Source organism: Anoplophora glabripennis, unplaced genomic scaffold (assembly GCF_000390285.2).
Source record: "Anoplophora glabripennis isolate ALB-LARVAE unplaced genomic scaffold, Agla_2.0 scaffold208, whole genome shotgun sequence".
Taxonomy (NCBI): Eukaryota; Metazoa; Arthropoda; class Insecta; order Coleoptera; family Cerambycidae; genus Anoplophora; species Anoplophora glabripennis.
This window is the reverse complement of record NW_019416550.1, coordinates 653632-668567: the sequence shown is the minus strand read 5'-3', so window position 1 is coordinate 668567 and position 14936 is coordinate 653632. Positions and strand designations below refer to the sequence as shown.

The following is a 14936-nucleotide window of genomic DNA, read 5'->3' as shown; positions in this document are numbered from 1 at the left end:
TTAAGAGATTAATTGAAAAGTTCATGGAGACTGAAACAATTAGTGATCCTAAACAGCCTGGCCGTCCTTGAACAAGTCGTTGAACACAAAACATCGAAGCAGTTCGTGGGAGTGTTGTTGAGACTCCAGGAACATTTCATGAAGCTATAGCGTATTCTTACGAAAGATTTGCATCTTCATGCTTACAAAATTCAATTGACTCAAGAACTGAAGCCTACAGACCATACAGAGTGAAGATAGTTTGCTGAATGGTACATGGATGCTGATTTTTCAAACAATCATCTTCAGCCATATGACCCATTTTTATTTTGATGGCTTCGTTAACGGACAAAATTGTCGCAGTTAGGGATTCAGAAAATCCACAAGTGGTTGGTTGTTGAGCAGTCAACTATGCTCGCTATCGCGAGATGATGATGCAGTGTTTTTGTAACTAAATTGCAAGATATGGATAGACGACATGTGGTTTCGACAAGACGGTGCCACATGCTATAGAGCCCGAGAAAAAATTAAATTACTGCATGCGTCATTTTCTGGTCGTGTAATTTCCAGTTTTTGTGATCAGAATTGGCCGCCCAGATCGTGTAATTAACACCGTTGGACTTTTTCTTTGGAGTTTGAACTGTAGGGTTTACACCATCAAGCCCACGACCACCAACGTCTTGAAGAAGGAAGTTAAGCGTTGTTTTAACAAAATTCAGCCACATTTATGTAAAACGGTCATGGAAATTTTCGACAAAAGAGTGCTTATGTGCCAGCAAAGCCATAGGCCATATATGCTATTCCATACATAACCCCATACTGTATACTTTATGAATCAATAAAAAAACATATCATTTTTAATTACCTGTGTTTTTTTATCAAAATTACTTCTTAGGGAATTTTGGAACAGCATTTACAGCTATCAAAAGAAAGGCGTCGTCTTGCCATAATTTCATCGTATTATTCATAATTATTTAATTGTGTCATTACTTTGTTTATTTAATTGGGTGTATCTGTTACACTGAAAAATTTTTTTTCTAAAATAAATAACTTCTTGCACCAAAAAGATCAATTAAGGATTTGATTACATAAATTTAGTTTTTCCTAACCAGAAATCATCATATAAACAGGAAATTGTTTTTATGAAAGAGTAAAAATAATTTTTACTTTCTTGTAAAGATATTAAGCTAGTTCAAATAAATTCAAACATGTTTCTTAAATATTCCTATTAAATGAAGTCAAGTAATGTTCTTTAATACCAGATATTGTATATGCAATATGCAAAATATATCTAACCCCACACAAGATTCCTAAGTGTTGACAAAATAAAAATTAAAAATGGTACGTCTAAATATAATTAATACAAAAACGCATACCCGATATATTAAAATTATTAAATAATGTAATTGCAAGGAAATGTCTTGTATTTTTGTTGTTCTAATATCACAATTGACAAAGAGCAACACGTAAAAAACATCTACCACAAAGAGAAAATACATAGGTATTTTTTTAATTTGTTTGAATAGTAATCTAAAGAAAAGTGTAGTTACATGTTTATCTGGTAGAATGAAATTAATGTATTCAAAAATATATTTAATGTAACAAACAGGAATTCATAAAAAATGCACTAATCAATAAACAATACTCTGAAAATTTTCTTCATAGTTTTTAAAAATACAGAAAATAAAACAAATTATTTATAACAACAAAGAGAAATAACATATACCTACAGTAACAGTTTCGATATACAGAGGCTTCATAAAAGAATACAAGCCAAGTGATCAGTAATTTTATTTGGAACAGAATTTTATTTCCTTCATGTTGGCAACTAAATTTCGTTTAAAATAAAAATTATTAAAACAGTAAGATCAAGATTACATTAAAACACAGCGTTCTGTTACACTAACTATGATTGGTGTACTTTTTACGAATTCAATCAATCGTAAATGCAACGGTTTGTTACTATTCATTGTAAACGAATCATTAATACTGGTGACAACAAGATTTAGGAATTTTTCATTACTAGTACCAGTCAGACAATCAGTATTTTTGTAGATGTTTCTGACAAATTTACTCTCAAGTAAAACAAAATTTTAAAAATGCATTTATAGCGACGTAAATGCTAAAATAGATGAACTTAGACATTACATAAAAAATGGGAATTTGATAATCAAAATATTTGCATAGCTTGCTTGTAAAAGTGGTGGAATAATTCATTGGGGTTTGGTAAACTCTTGGATAAATAAATAATAATAATAATATTAAGCAGATGATAAAGGATATTTTTACGGTGAATATTGTATAAATTTGCATTCCTGTTGGCTGCAATCATTGAAATAAAAAAATAATAAAATAAGTAACATAAAAGTCGATTTTCATAACAAAAACGGTAGCGAGGCCTGATTTTTTATGTATTTGATTTTTTCAGTGTCTGGTTTTCAGTTAGGCAAAAAAAAATTCATAAAAACATTCCTCGACTGATACTTTTGCAGTAAAGGTTAATTAGACTCATTTTTAATATTTTGACATAGCAAAATATCTAAACAAAAATCTATATATTACATTTCAACAAGTTTTACTATTAGTAATTTTCTATCCAATAAACTGTTTAAGAAATTGTTACAATTCGTTATATTTGTGACAACATCGTACTGGCTTCAATAAATTGGCCAATTTATTGGTCAAACTTAACACTGCCAATTTTTAGAATAAAAATCAACATGGCAAGTGTTAAAATTGTAGAAAGTAACTGAAATTCATATTACTGAATGCACAGATATTAAAAGTCAAGTAAAATTCCTAAAGTTGGCCGATAAATTACAAATTAGTTCCACTGATAAACGTAATACGGACCTTGTAGTAAAAGAGCATTGGTAACGAAAGTGTAAAAACAGCTGAAAACACAATTGCGAACAAAATATTACATTTACATTCTTTTATTCTGTGACATTTTGAAATCCAAAATATAAGTAAACAATGTCCACACTTTTATTTTTAAAAAATAGTTTATCATCTCATTTGCAAACGTTGTTTGTTCGACCGAGCTTGAGCTATTTCGGAAGATTTTGTTATGGAAGCGGCACTTTATTGTTTTAGTAATTTGGAAAACGTTTTGTATTGTAGTATTTTTAGTATATTAACACGTGTCATCCTGAAAAATCTCACTATTCAATAGTCCTATGATTTCCTTCAAATAAAGAATCACAAAATGTTTATAAGATTATATAAGATTTCACTTCTATCTAGTTGAGTTTTTATTTAGACACATACAGTGTGTATCAGCCAATGGGATAAATTCAATAATAAATAAATGGGGGCGTGTTCGAAAAAATGCTCGGATACTTCGATTGGTATTTTTAGTTGCGCATTTTTCTTTCAACAATAACTTTTTATACAGGGTGTGTCTTGTAACAGTGGTCAATACCAATTTTCTTATTTTAAATGCAATTTTATTAAAATTTTTGATTCTTCAGAAAATTCTAGACATATTTTATGTACAATGTCCTATACCTATTTTCTACTGTTTCGGAAATATTAAGTGTTTTCAGATTTTTTCCAGAAATTAATATTAAAAAGGAAAATTATTTGATTACAGAAATTTGTTACAACACACTCAAAAACTAATAAGTAACACTGTTTATTTATTGGTAATGTAAAAAAGCAAAAACAAAATACTAATGTCAATGTAGGAGATGTTCAAAATGCTCGTCTCGAAGGTCTTGGCAACATCCTAATCTTAAACAGAAATTTCTTCTAACATTACTTAACATCTCAGGCGTGACCGATCTAATCGCAAGCGTTATTGGTCTTCTTAACTCAGCGAAGTCGAGTGGTTCAGTTTTATATAGAATATTTTTGACATATCCTCATAAGAAGAAGTCTAATGGTATCAGATCAGGAGATCGTGCTGGCCATTCCATCGATCTTGGAAATATTCGGTTGAGGTACAGCCGGACATTGACTTGGTAATGGGGCAGTGCCCCCCCCATCTTGCTGAAAGCATATTCGCTGGAATTTGTGGCTTTGCTGGATCAGGATATAAGTTTGTCAAAATTGGCACGACATTATTTTGGAACAGTGCTAAATAATTATAGCCATTCAAATTGCCATCAATGAAAAAGGGATCTATGATTATGATCTCCAACAATTCCTGCCCAAACATTAACCTTTTCAGGGTATTGCGTATGTTGTTCTGTAATCCAGTGAGGATTTTCATTAGACCAATAGCGTCTTCCATGAGCTCCTGAGTTGGTTTCATTTTACAGGGATGCATTTTATTTTCTTTTAATATTTGAATAATCGATGAATGGCTAACATCGAACATTGGGGCTGCTTTTCGACTAGAAGTACATATGTGGGTTTTCCTCAAACTCAAGCATAATATCCAATTTGGTATCATCCCTTATTGCATTGGTAGCTGCTTTTTTATCTACCTTACATGTCCAAGCTCGCGAAATTGCTTTTCTATTTTACTAATTGTCCCTTGGGATATAGGCGGTAAATTTGGAAATCTTTCATGAAATAAGAGAGCCACTTCCATTTGTGTCCGTGTGTTATTTCCATACCCAATGATCTGTAGAATTCTTATTGTGTGCATTTCTGTTAAATGAACCATGTTTCTGATATGCAGTAATGAAATTCACACGACTATAACACTGACAACTACTGTCTTGCAGGCAGACAACACGTTGCTAGGACTAGGTGTTATGAACAAAAATAAACAAGACTATTTATACTTTTTTTTTCATATCGGTAAAAAGGAACGCTGAAATAGTTTTTGTTTACTTTAGCATTATCAAGAGTTAAATGGGAAATAAGTAGGTATTTAGTGTGTTGTAGCGAATTTCTGTAATCAAATAATTTTATTTTTTTAATGTTAATTTTAGAAATAATATAATTTTCTGCAGAATCCAAAAATTGAATAATATACAGGGTGTTGCATTTAAAATAAGAAAGTTGGTATTGACTACTGTTTCAAGACACACTCCATATAAACAGTTTTTGTCGCAACTAAAAATACCAATCGACGAGTCCGAGCGTTTTTTCGAACACGCCCCCATTTATTTATTCCATTTGGCTGCTACACACTGACGATTAATTTTTTTTAATCATGTTCAACATGCCATCAATATGCCTTACAATCGTACACAACAAGTGGTTGGACGAAATGGTCCATCGAAATCTGTGATTAATCTAAAAATTTTAAATGAATTCCACCGAGTACCTACTTGCTTCACTGACTATTAATTATATTTTTGATATTCTGCAAAGCATTTGACTATATTGGTGGTGGTCTACTGACAATCTTAAAATTATTTCGAAGGCTCCTTTAGCTAGGCCTGAGATCTTAACAGTCTCTTGTTCGGAAAAACTATGACATCTATTTTTCACTAATATTTTATCTGGAGAATTGAAAACGTATTTTCTTTCTAAAATGCTTTCCTTTCAATAGGAACTTCTTATGATATCGTAAGGTCTACAATTTATTTAATCTCGGTTGAAGTACAAGTCTGTCTTGTTTCCAGAGGAAAAGGGTGAAGAATACCATCTATTCAAGTTATAACGGGTCATGTTAGAATAGTCATTAAGGACTCTTTAATAGAGAAGTTGAAAAAACCAGATGCTGTATTTAATCTGTCTTTATTTATTTTAAAATTGAAACTTTTCTTAATTCAAACGGAATATTATCCCTTTTCTATGGTGCAATATTTAAAAATTCAGTTTAGAACGTTTATTAATTCAAACGGAAGACTATTTTTCCCTATAGAGTAAGAACAAATAAGTCTATTATTTTTCTCTCATAAAAGTTTTATAACTCGGTTTACTTCTACCATTAAGTACTCTTCTCAGTGATTGTGATTCCTAGATTCTTATTTAAATTTTGAGAAATAACTGATGTAAACCATTTAATTAACGATTTTTATCTGGCCTTGCGAATGGATACTTTTCAAAATGGATGGGACAAAATTTATAAAAAAATGATAAAAGCCACATATTGGTAACGTTGTCTTAGAAAACATAGAATTAATTGTTTTGAATGAAAAATGAATAACAAGAAGGATATTTCATGCTTTACGCTTATTCTATTGACACACAATGCGTTTACTTAAGCAAGATCTGTCACAAATTTTTGCTGATTCAAAATAAAAGTTAGCCATATTACATTATGCTTCATAAATATAATTTTTCTTTACCTAAGCAAACAAACAATTGTTCTTTAGAACAAAACATCGTATTTGGGTAAATGTTATCTTAACCCTGTTCAAATCAAGGTCAACAATAACAGACATGCACAAATAATAAAGCGTATTAGTTAATAACACCAAACAATTAAAGGAAAATAATAATAATAGGGAATATTGCAACGATTCACAATGCTGGCATATCGCGTTGAGCACGGAACCTATTTTTAAGTCTTCATTATGCTAGATCATGTGTTGGAATGAGATATAAGGTTTATTTTTACATTACAAAATGTAAGACTAGAGCGAACAGCACGAGGCAATTCTATTCACACACAATCTGGCCTACATTCGATGTGGACGGGAAGATTTGACACACAAGTTAATTCAAGCTTATGTAACTGGGAAATTTTGGTTTTAGCGTGGAACTGGTCGCCTGAGCAAGCGGTTTAACATTTTTTTTTGGTCCGACGAACGTCTAATTCCCGAATGATTCTCACAGATTAAGAAGGCGATGCTGGGGTATCAAATATTTTTCAGTTCCCTTAAAATGAACTATTCATTTGTATCAATTTAAATAACCTTGGTAAAATACGCGTAGGTTAAATATATTATAACTGTTATGTGTACAGAATGTTTTGTGCAGATTCAATTGGTTGAATTACTAATGTTAAATTGCAGATATATAAGTTTTCCAATCCTAGAAATCGGTTAAATTTAATGGCCAACAACATTATTGAAAAATTGATTTAGGGTTTTACGAAATGTCTATGTAAATAAATATTATAAGAATTTTGTTTGAAAAGTACAGACTCGACAAATAATACAAAGCGACATTTGAATTTGGAGAGGTTATAAAAAATTCTGTCAGAAAAATCATCTACGTATAGTGTGAACCATATTGCCACTGAAGAGTCAAATCTATTTAAATTTCCAATTGACAACTTAGTTTAGGTAAATTGGCCTTTAAATCTCAATTTTGGTCAACGTGCCTGAATTTTTGTTATAAGTTAGTTGGAAATATATAATAACAATAAATGACAGTAATTTTTTTTTTCAACTCAAGGGTGGGTTTTTCAACCAGGGGTGAAAAAATATAAAATAAAAGTTATTTTCAAGATAACTCAAAAGGAGTAAGAGCTAGAGAAAAAAGTTTCTTATAAAAGTTGTAGAGCATAAAAAATGTATATAAAAATGGTAGATTAACTTTTTCTTGTACTACTAAAATTAACAGAGTTAGAGAGACTAGAAGTTAAGGGATGATTTCAAAAATTTAAAAAATCATAACAAGCAGAAAAATTAATGAATTTTATTATTTTTTGTTCAATCTAATTTAAAAAATGCAAATTATCTTTTCAGAGAAATAGATATATTTTTTAATTTTTAATAAAAAAGTTATAACAATTTCGCAAAGGGAATGTGATTTTTTATCTTGTAAAACAAAATTTCGAAAGCAACTTTCAATTATTTTAAATAGTCAAATCGATGGCATAGAAAAAAATTGTTTTAGTGTTAAATCATAAAAATTAACGATTAAAAAATTGAAATTGAAAGCCAATTTATTTTAATATAAATGTTAATATATATGTATAAAATGTATAATATCGATTTAATTAATCGTAGAAAAAAAATATCCACATAAGGTAACTAAATATGTCATTACAATTATACGATTTCCATGGATATAAACTGAATTTCAATTAAATTAAGTACAGGGTGAGTGATTGTTTATGGGTTATTCAATTTCAAAGTCCGTCATGTCTTTAACTATTGGAGATGCACAGAAAAAGTAGTTCATCAGTATTAAAATATCTTTTGTTGTCACACATATACAGGGTCCCCAGATTTATAGGCGCCCGTTAATAATAAATATAAAAAATGAATGAAGTTGAAATACACATATCTTTTAGTTTTATGATTTTTTACTTATGCTCCGATTTTTATCCTGAATCTAAAGACGACGTTATTTTATATTTTTTAAAAAACGAACGATAGACATTTATAATTTTTTAAATGATTCCTTTAGAGATTTCGATAGATGGATCTACCCTGAATAATAAAAAATATATGAGCAAAGAGAGTGTTATAAGAATGATGATATCAAGTCTTTTTCATTTTAAGTATAAAAAAATTGTATGAGAATCACAAACACCATCATTAAAGGATTTATTTTTATTTTTTTTGTATGTTTAACAATTGCCGAGGCAAAGAGTGTTGAAATCGGTCAATTCGTAGGTAATCACACTGTACATTTTAAACAATTCGGTTGGAAAATATTACCTTCAAATCATTTTTTACTTTATTTAAAACATTTTTAAATATATTCCATTCTGTTATGACAATCACCCTCGAGATACTGACGATTGTTGATGTAAATTTTACCAAAGATAATTTTGAAAAATGTCATGTTATTTTATCAGAAATATCTTTGAATTGGAAAGGTTGCACTTTGGCTTTTGCTTAAACACCCTGTACGAACATAACAGTTTATTTCGGTCCAGGCTAGAATAGAACTGCGTGTGCAAAATATCTTCAGAGAATGCCCGAGCCATCCGGCAAGACACCATGCTCCGGCCGAAAATGACCGTGCGGCCATTTTGCCGCCGCCATCGAAATTTTCAAAAACCGCGACCGCCCCCAGCCGACCGCCGATTCCCGGCCCAGCCGCTCGCCTAATATTGCATCACATTGTGCGGGAGGATCTCACTACACGACGAAAATCAGCAGAGGATCACTCGCGCCAAATCGGGAGATGGCATGTCGGTGTCCCGGCGACGGCGACGACACTCTACACTCTCACTAGGCCGCGACAGGGTCCTTGGCGGGTACTTACACCAGAACACAGCCACATAGTCCTTGTCGGCGAGGACACGCTCCAGCTGCTTGGCCGTGACCTCCTCGATGACGGGCTCCTGGGTCTGAGGGGCGCGCTTGGCCGTCGCCAGCGCCACTAGCAGCAGCCACCACCACATGCTGCTTTCCACTAAGTGAAGGCACCGGCGTCGCGGCGCTCTCGCACTCCCACCACCACCGCGGCGAAGCTGGGCCTCGGATGGCTCCCACATCGACGTGGGGAATCGCGGACTTCTCCCGTCCGATAAGACGTTGGGCACCAACGGCCGTATTCGCTGTTTCCTGAACGGAAAATTAGTATTACAACAACCCTTGTATCAGTTTACTTGCAGCAACAAGAAAGATGAACCAGTAAAATTAACTGCGGAACATAATTAACAAAAAAAAATTGTTTAATAAGAACAAATTGGCTGTACAAAACGATTTATACATCAGTTTCTAGACTTCTATCAATGGCTTGCTGACAAATAAGAGAAAATGTTGCAAACTTTAAAGCTGATGAGTTTCTTCCATAAGAAAGAAATTCAAGAATTGCATTATAGTGATTGTATTTTTAGAAGCAACATCTGTATTTTGCTTAGAATTAATTCCTACATTTTAGTATCTGAAAGATTATGGGTGTCTCTGTCTCAGTATTCCACGTCCATCAGAATCAGCAGATATTAACTTCACTTTTCTCTGTCACTTAGTTGCTCCTTCTAGCAGCTAGATGGAATCAAAATTGACAAAAAACATACGGTTTTTTCAAATAAGTTTGAAACTACTTGTAAGATTTTGTTTAAAGGACCCCACACCATCTTTATGAAAATGGGCTCTGTCAAATTGGTTCAAATTGTGATAAGTTGTTGGTTTTGTGTTACTGATCATAAGTCTCCACAGTACTTTGGTCCGAAAATTAATTATTTCCTACTTACCTAACATTTCTCCATTCCAATCTAATTGCTGAAATCGTTTCCTTGACAATCATTGTTTATTTATTGTTGTGATAAAAGCCAAATTCGTTCTAATACTGTAAGTGCAAAAATATATTAAAACAAGCCTGGTAGCACAATCGTGTGCAATTCTAATACAAGTTGTTTCAAGTTTACTTAAAATAGCCAAATTGTGTCAGATTGTTTTGTGTCTATGCTGGAATTTATATCGTTTCTTATGCAAGATATTTTTACAATAATTGTATCTATATTTTTACAATACTTGCACCAGACTTAACCAAAAGTACTTGAGTCCAAACGGGTGAATTAGTATAAGTCAAGTACAATATGTTTTACTTAATTCTAATGTAAGTCTGCAACATAGTCACTTTTGCTTTAATTTACCCCTTTATACTCAAGTGCCCTGAATCAAATCCATTGAAAGCTTTGATCAAGACAATTGCACAATGAATCTTGCAGTAAACCTGATGCTGATTTCAGCAGTAGGTGCACAGCAGTCTTGTACAAGTGTCTTGTGCAAGATTTTGTTACCAGGGAATATTTAAAATGGACTGTGGTGATGATGTTCGGGTGTCCGGAACACCACCAGTGTTAGTAGCAGCTGTGACTTTAAATTTATTACCAAACAAATCTAGGGAAAAGTACGAATTCGCTTACAAACGTTTCAAGACTTATGGTCTTGAAAAAAATACGACCTCCCAATCCGAAAATGATATGATTGCATACTTTTCCGATTTATCTACAAGGCATCTACGTTATGGTCAAATTATTCAATGTTGAAAGCAACACTTACAAGGTAAGTGTACATTTAGTACAAAGGAAGATAAGATAAGTATGGCAACTATAAACCAAAGAAGTCAAAAGTTTTGTGAAATAAACAATTTGAAACGTTTATTACTCAAGTACCAGATAATATATGTTTAATAAATAAGGCACGTTTAGATGTGAAAATTTGAAAATATCTAGATATTTGGTGTTGCCGGTGCATGTCGCCGAGATGAACTGTATCAATTAAATGCGAGTGATATAGATGATTTAGGTTCAAAGGTTGCAGATAAGTAATAAGAACATACCAGTTTGGTAAAATGACTCAATTGCAGATACATACACAGGACATTGTTTCCGTCGATCTTCTACGACCATTCCGGTTAATGAGGGGTGGAAATCTTCAAAGGTTGCCGAAGGATATATAAAGGAATCTTTTACAAATAAACTAGACATTTAGAGAGGAGAGAGATAACGAGAAATTTGCTAATAGTAATAATATTGTCGAAGAAGAAATAATCAACAGCAATAATCAAAGAATCAAACTGTGTGCTACCCGAATGTTACAATGATAAAACTAAGAGCAACATGAAAGAAATACTGTAAATGTTCACGCAAATAAAATAGTTATAATTTGAATCAAAATAGGAGCCGAATACAAGTAGTAGTAATGAGTAATATATTTTCGTGCCAGGTATCTAAACGTTTTGCAGAAGTAGTGATTTTTATAGTCCATTTCAATTTGCAAGCATGAAGCATCTTTAGCTACATTTTGATTCAATAACGTCAACTGAACGTTTTGCTAAGCAAAACGTTTGCTGTCTTTCGACAATCGCTGAAATTTTGGTAATGAATCTCTTTCGGTTTATCCACACTAAAATATCTATGGCATTCATTGCGCTAAAATAGAAAACGTTTTCGACAGATAATATCAATGTATTTGTTTATTATAAGAATTACAAAATAGAAAAAAATGCGGTTCATGTTACACTTGTATATAATAGAGTGTAATAATAAAATCAAATATGTAGATCCAGTTCTACTTTTCGTTTTTCCGCTATGTTTAATGTCTACAGTTCCTTTTTTTTAAAGAAAGTGTTACTGTAAATAATGATGGTTTTTAAGTGGAAAAGCGATCGTATTCATTTTCATTCATTCATCGAACATTTTAATATTGTTTTAAGAGCAACCAGTCTTTTGGAATTTTATTTTTACGGGACAAAGCTTAGAGGAATTTGTTGAGGAGTTTACATTCCAAAGCTTTTCAGAATAAGTGTTTTATCATTGTCAGGATATTAATTTCCTCATTTGAGAAGATATGTACTTTCGTGGATATGTCAACAATATGTCTATTCATTTTAAATGGACGCCTTTTGTTATAGTTATCGACATATTGTTCGCGAACAATGTTGGCTATTTTAGATTAGCGAACGTTATTAGGTGAATACAGCGTGTTAGAAGTTCATCAATAAGCAATTCAGTTGGTGTTGGTATCTGGAATTGGACCGTGTCGCAGTGTTTTTTGCGTACCACTATTTCCTTTTCTTGAAGTGTTTTCCAGCGAGTGCGCGAAAATTGGATCGAGTGTCGTGCGTGCTTCGAAAATGGTGGTGGACATTTTGAGCATATTATGTTGTAGTTTGTTTTGTATTTGTGCGTTTTATGAATTTTTCTCATTGGTAAGTCCCTGAATTATTTTTAATATGTATTTTAATACAACGTGAATCATCGGGTACTTTAATTACATATTTTTCAAATTGATAATTTGATTAAAAGTTAAGTTCCTGTTTTAAGAGATTCATAATTACTAAAATTCGAGCTAAAATTTAAGCACAACACTATCTTCGTACTACAAAGTCGATACATTTTATTTTATTTATTTAAAAACTGGAAAACAATTAATAATAATAGTTGTTTATATTTTTTCCGTAGGACAAGTTCGCCGCGTGCACACGTAGTGTGCATCAGCTGTGTAGCGCTGTTTTCATGTTGTGTTAAAACTCCCCAATATTAACACTCGCTGTATTTTGAAAACTGTTAAGCTTACGCCCCCTGTAATTTACAACTTTTTAGTTCATTTAAGATTACTCTATCTCATGCTGAAGTTGTGGCAGTCATACTTCTTACACCCTGAATAGCTAGTTAACAATATTCACGTCAGTGTGGACACAGTTAGATGCGGCCTATTTTTTGCCTTTCTATCATTGCCTACTCGATTCGTCTCAATCGGTTCGTCTGTTCGTGAAAGTTATGAGCAGAAACATTTCCGTTTTCGTTACGTCTCCATTTCTGAGATAACACAATTTGTTTGCACTACCGATTTTATAGACATGTCCATCTGCAAGCTGTTCTTTATTTTTCAGTGTAATAGTATTTTCCTTTCAAACATTTTAAACAACGTTTCTATTGTTTGTTTATTCCAGTATTGCGTAACTCAGCCGTCAATCACTTGATCTAACTACTAATATCATCTTTCAGTTTATTTATCATCTTTATTTCGAAAATATGTCTTTAAGTGCACAAATAAATTATAACCACTCGGTACTCGGAAGTGTTTGGGTGGTTTAACGTCAGTCTTCAGACCTGATATAATGGTATTGGATAACAAGACACGTCTTCTATTTTGGCAAATCTAAAATTTTAAGATTTTGGAAAAAATTAATAGATGAAAGTATTTGCTTTGATGAATTAAGTATATGGTAAAAATTATGGCACTTATTTCTGGGACACCCTGTATACGAAGTCTGATCAAAAAGTAAAGGGAATTGTTAATTTTCTAAGAAAGTATTTATTAATCTTCAATTTTTTCAACTGTTGTTCCTAAAATAATATTGAAAAACAATTTTAAAAAATATATTACCAGAATTTTATTATCAATTGGAAAAATGTGTGACAAAAGAATTAAATGCATGATATTTTCACTTGTTAATTATTTTCAATGTACAACACAAAACAAAAAAAAATGTATGGACTAAAATTTTCCTACCAAACATATTGTAATGGTAGATTGAGGCAAAAGAGGCAAGTATAATCACTTAAAAATGTTCTGGATTTGTGAATATCCAGGATTATCCAAGAATTTTGTTCACTGAAATTGAAATACGAAGATATTAGCTCTAATTGTTCTTACAGATAAAATAATATTGAAAAACTAATTAAAAAAATGTGGTACAAGAACTTTGTTAATATAAAAGTAGATTTTCTAAATATGAAACCCTATTCTTTATGCAACTATATAAATACAAACTTGTTTATACGGTTGCATATGATTACAAAATTTAAATTCGCTTTAGAGACGCCCGTACACCAAATACTCCGGATACATATTTATCTCTATTTTTTTAACTTTTTTACTTAAAAAAAAATGATGGATGAACCTTAAAAATTTTTCTTATGATTTCAAAACAACTCTTTTGTGACAGAATAGATACAGAATAGACAGAATAGATACAGAATAGGACAGAACTTCGTGTATTTTTAATTAGAACAGCCTGTATTAAATTCCGATAGATAACTTTCTCAGGAATACAGTAATACAAGTTTTGGTAATGCTACCTGTAATAAAGACTAGGCATGACTAAAAGAGTGCGTTGTAAGCGTAATGTATGGTAAGTACATATAACCATTGTATAAGTAAATATATATGCACAATGATATAACTTAAGAGAACTAACTCTATAGCAAATAGGTACCAGCAATACATTTTTATAGATTTTATTACGCAGTTTGCCTAAATATGAATTAATGCACAAATAACAGACTTTCCCTCATTTTAACGCAGATTTTCTATAAAATGAACTTAGTTTGGAACTCAAATAACTTTTTGGTGTAAGGAAATTTATCATTTACGACGCCGCTTGTTCAAAAGCGGCAAAGTAACGCCATTTTGTAGAAAATCTGTGTTATAATTTCCGTTGGTCATTTCTTTGACGTCTTCAAAATTTTTAACCGCGCCATTATTCTATGGCTAGAAATTGGCCTCAATGATTTGGGATCGAGGGGGATTATCCCTCTTTATCCTGCCTCATCTCGTGTAGGCCTGGACAGCCTTCGTAGGTGGGCCCCATCCGTCGTCTACCCCGACCGCAAATGCGGCCGGTGTAGGCGCTTTGTGGGACCTCCTTTTGTCCTGGCTGGGCCCCGCCGGCTAGGGCCCTTTCTTCTGGCGCTCTTCTTGCTTCGCCGGCTCGTCTGTGTAAACCCCGGGGGTAGTGTCATGTTTATG

General features: G+C 32.4%; 1 protein-coding gene across 4 annotated transcripts in view; it reads right to left on the bottom strand.

Moving 5' to 3' along the window:
- The window catches only part of LOC108908653, a 54128-nt gene extending 44956 nt beyond the window's left edge, over positions 1 to 9172 (bottom strand). For 2 of the 4 annotated variants that reach the window (XM_018712760.2, XM_018712762.2), the window contains exon 1: positions 8995 to 9172. In XM_018712760.2, coding sequence (XP_018568276.1) covers positions 8995 to 9133 — 139 coding nt within the window. In that variant the 5' untranslated portion in view covers positions 9134 to 9172. The remainder of the gene's footprint in view (positions 1 to 8994) is intronic. The other 2 variants (XM_018712759.1, XM_018712761.1) reach the window with 1 other exon arrangement.
- Positions 9173 to 14936: the final 5764 nt, after the last annotated feature.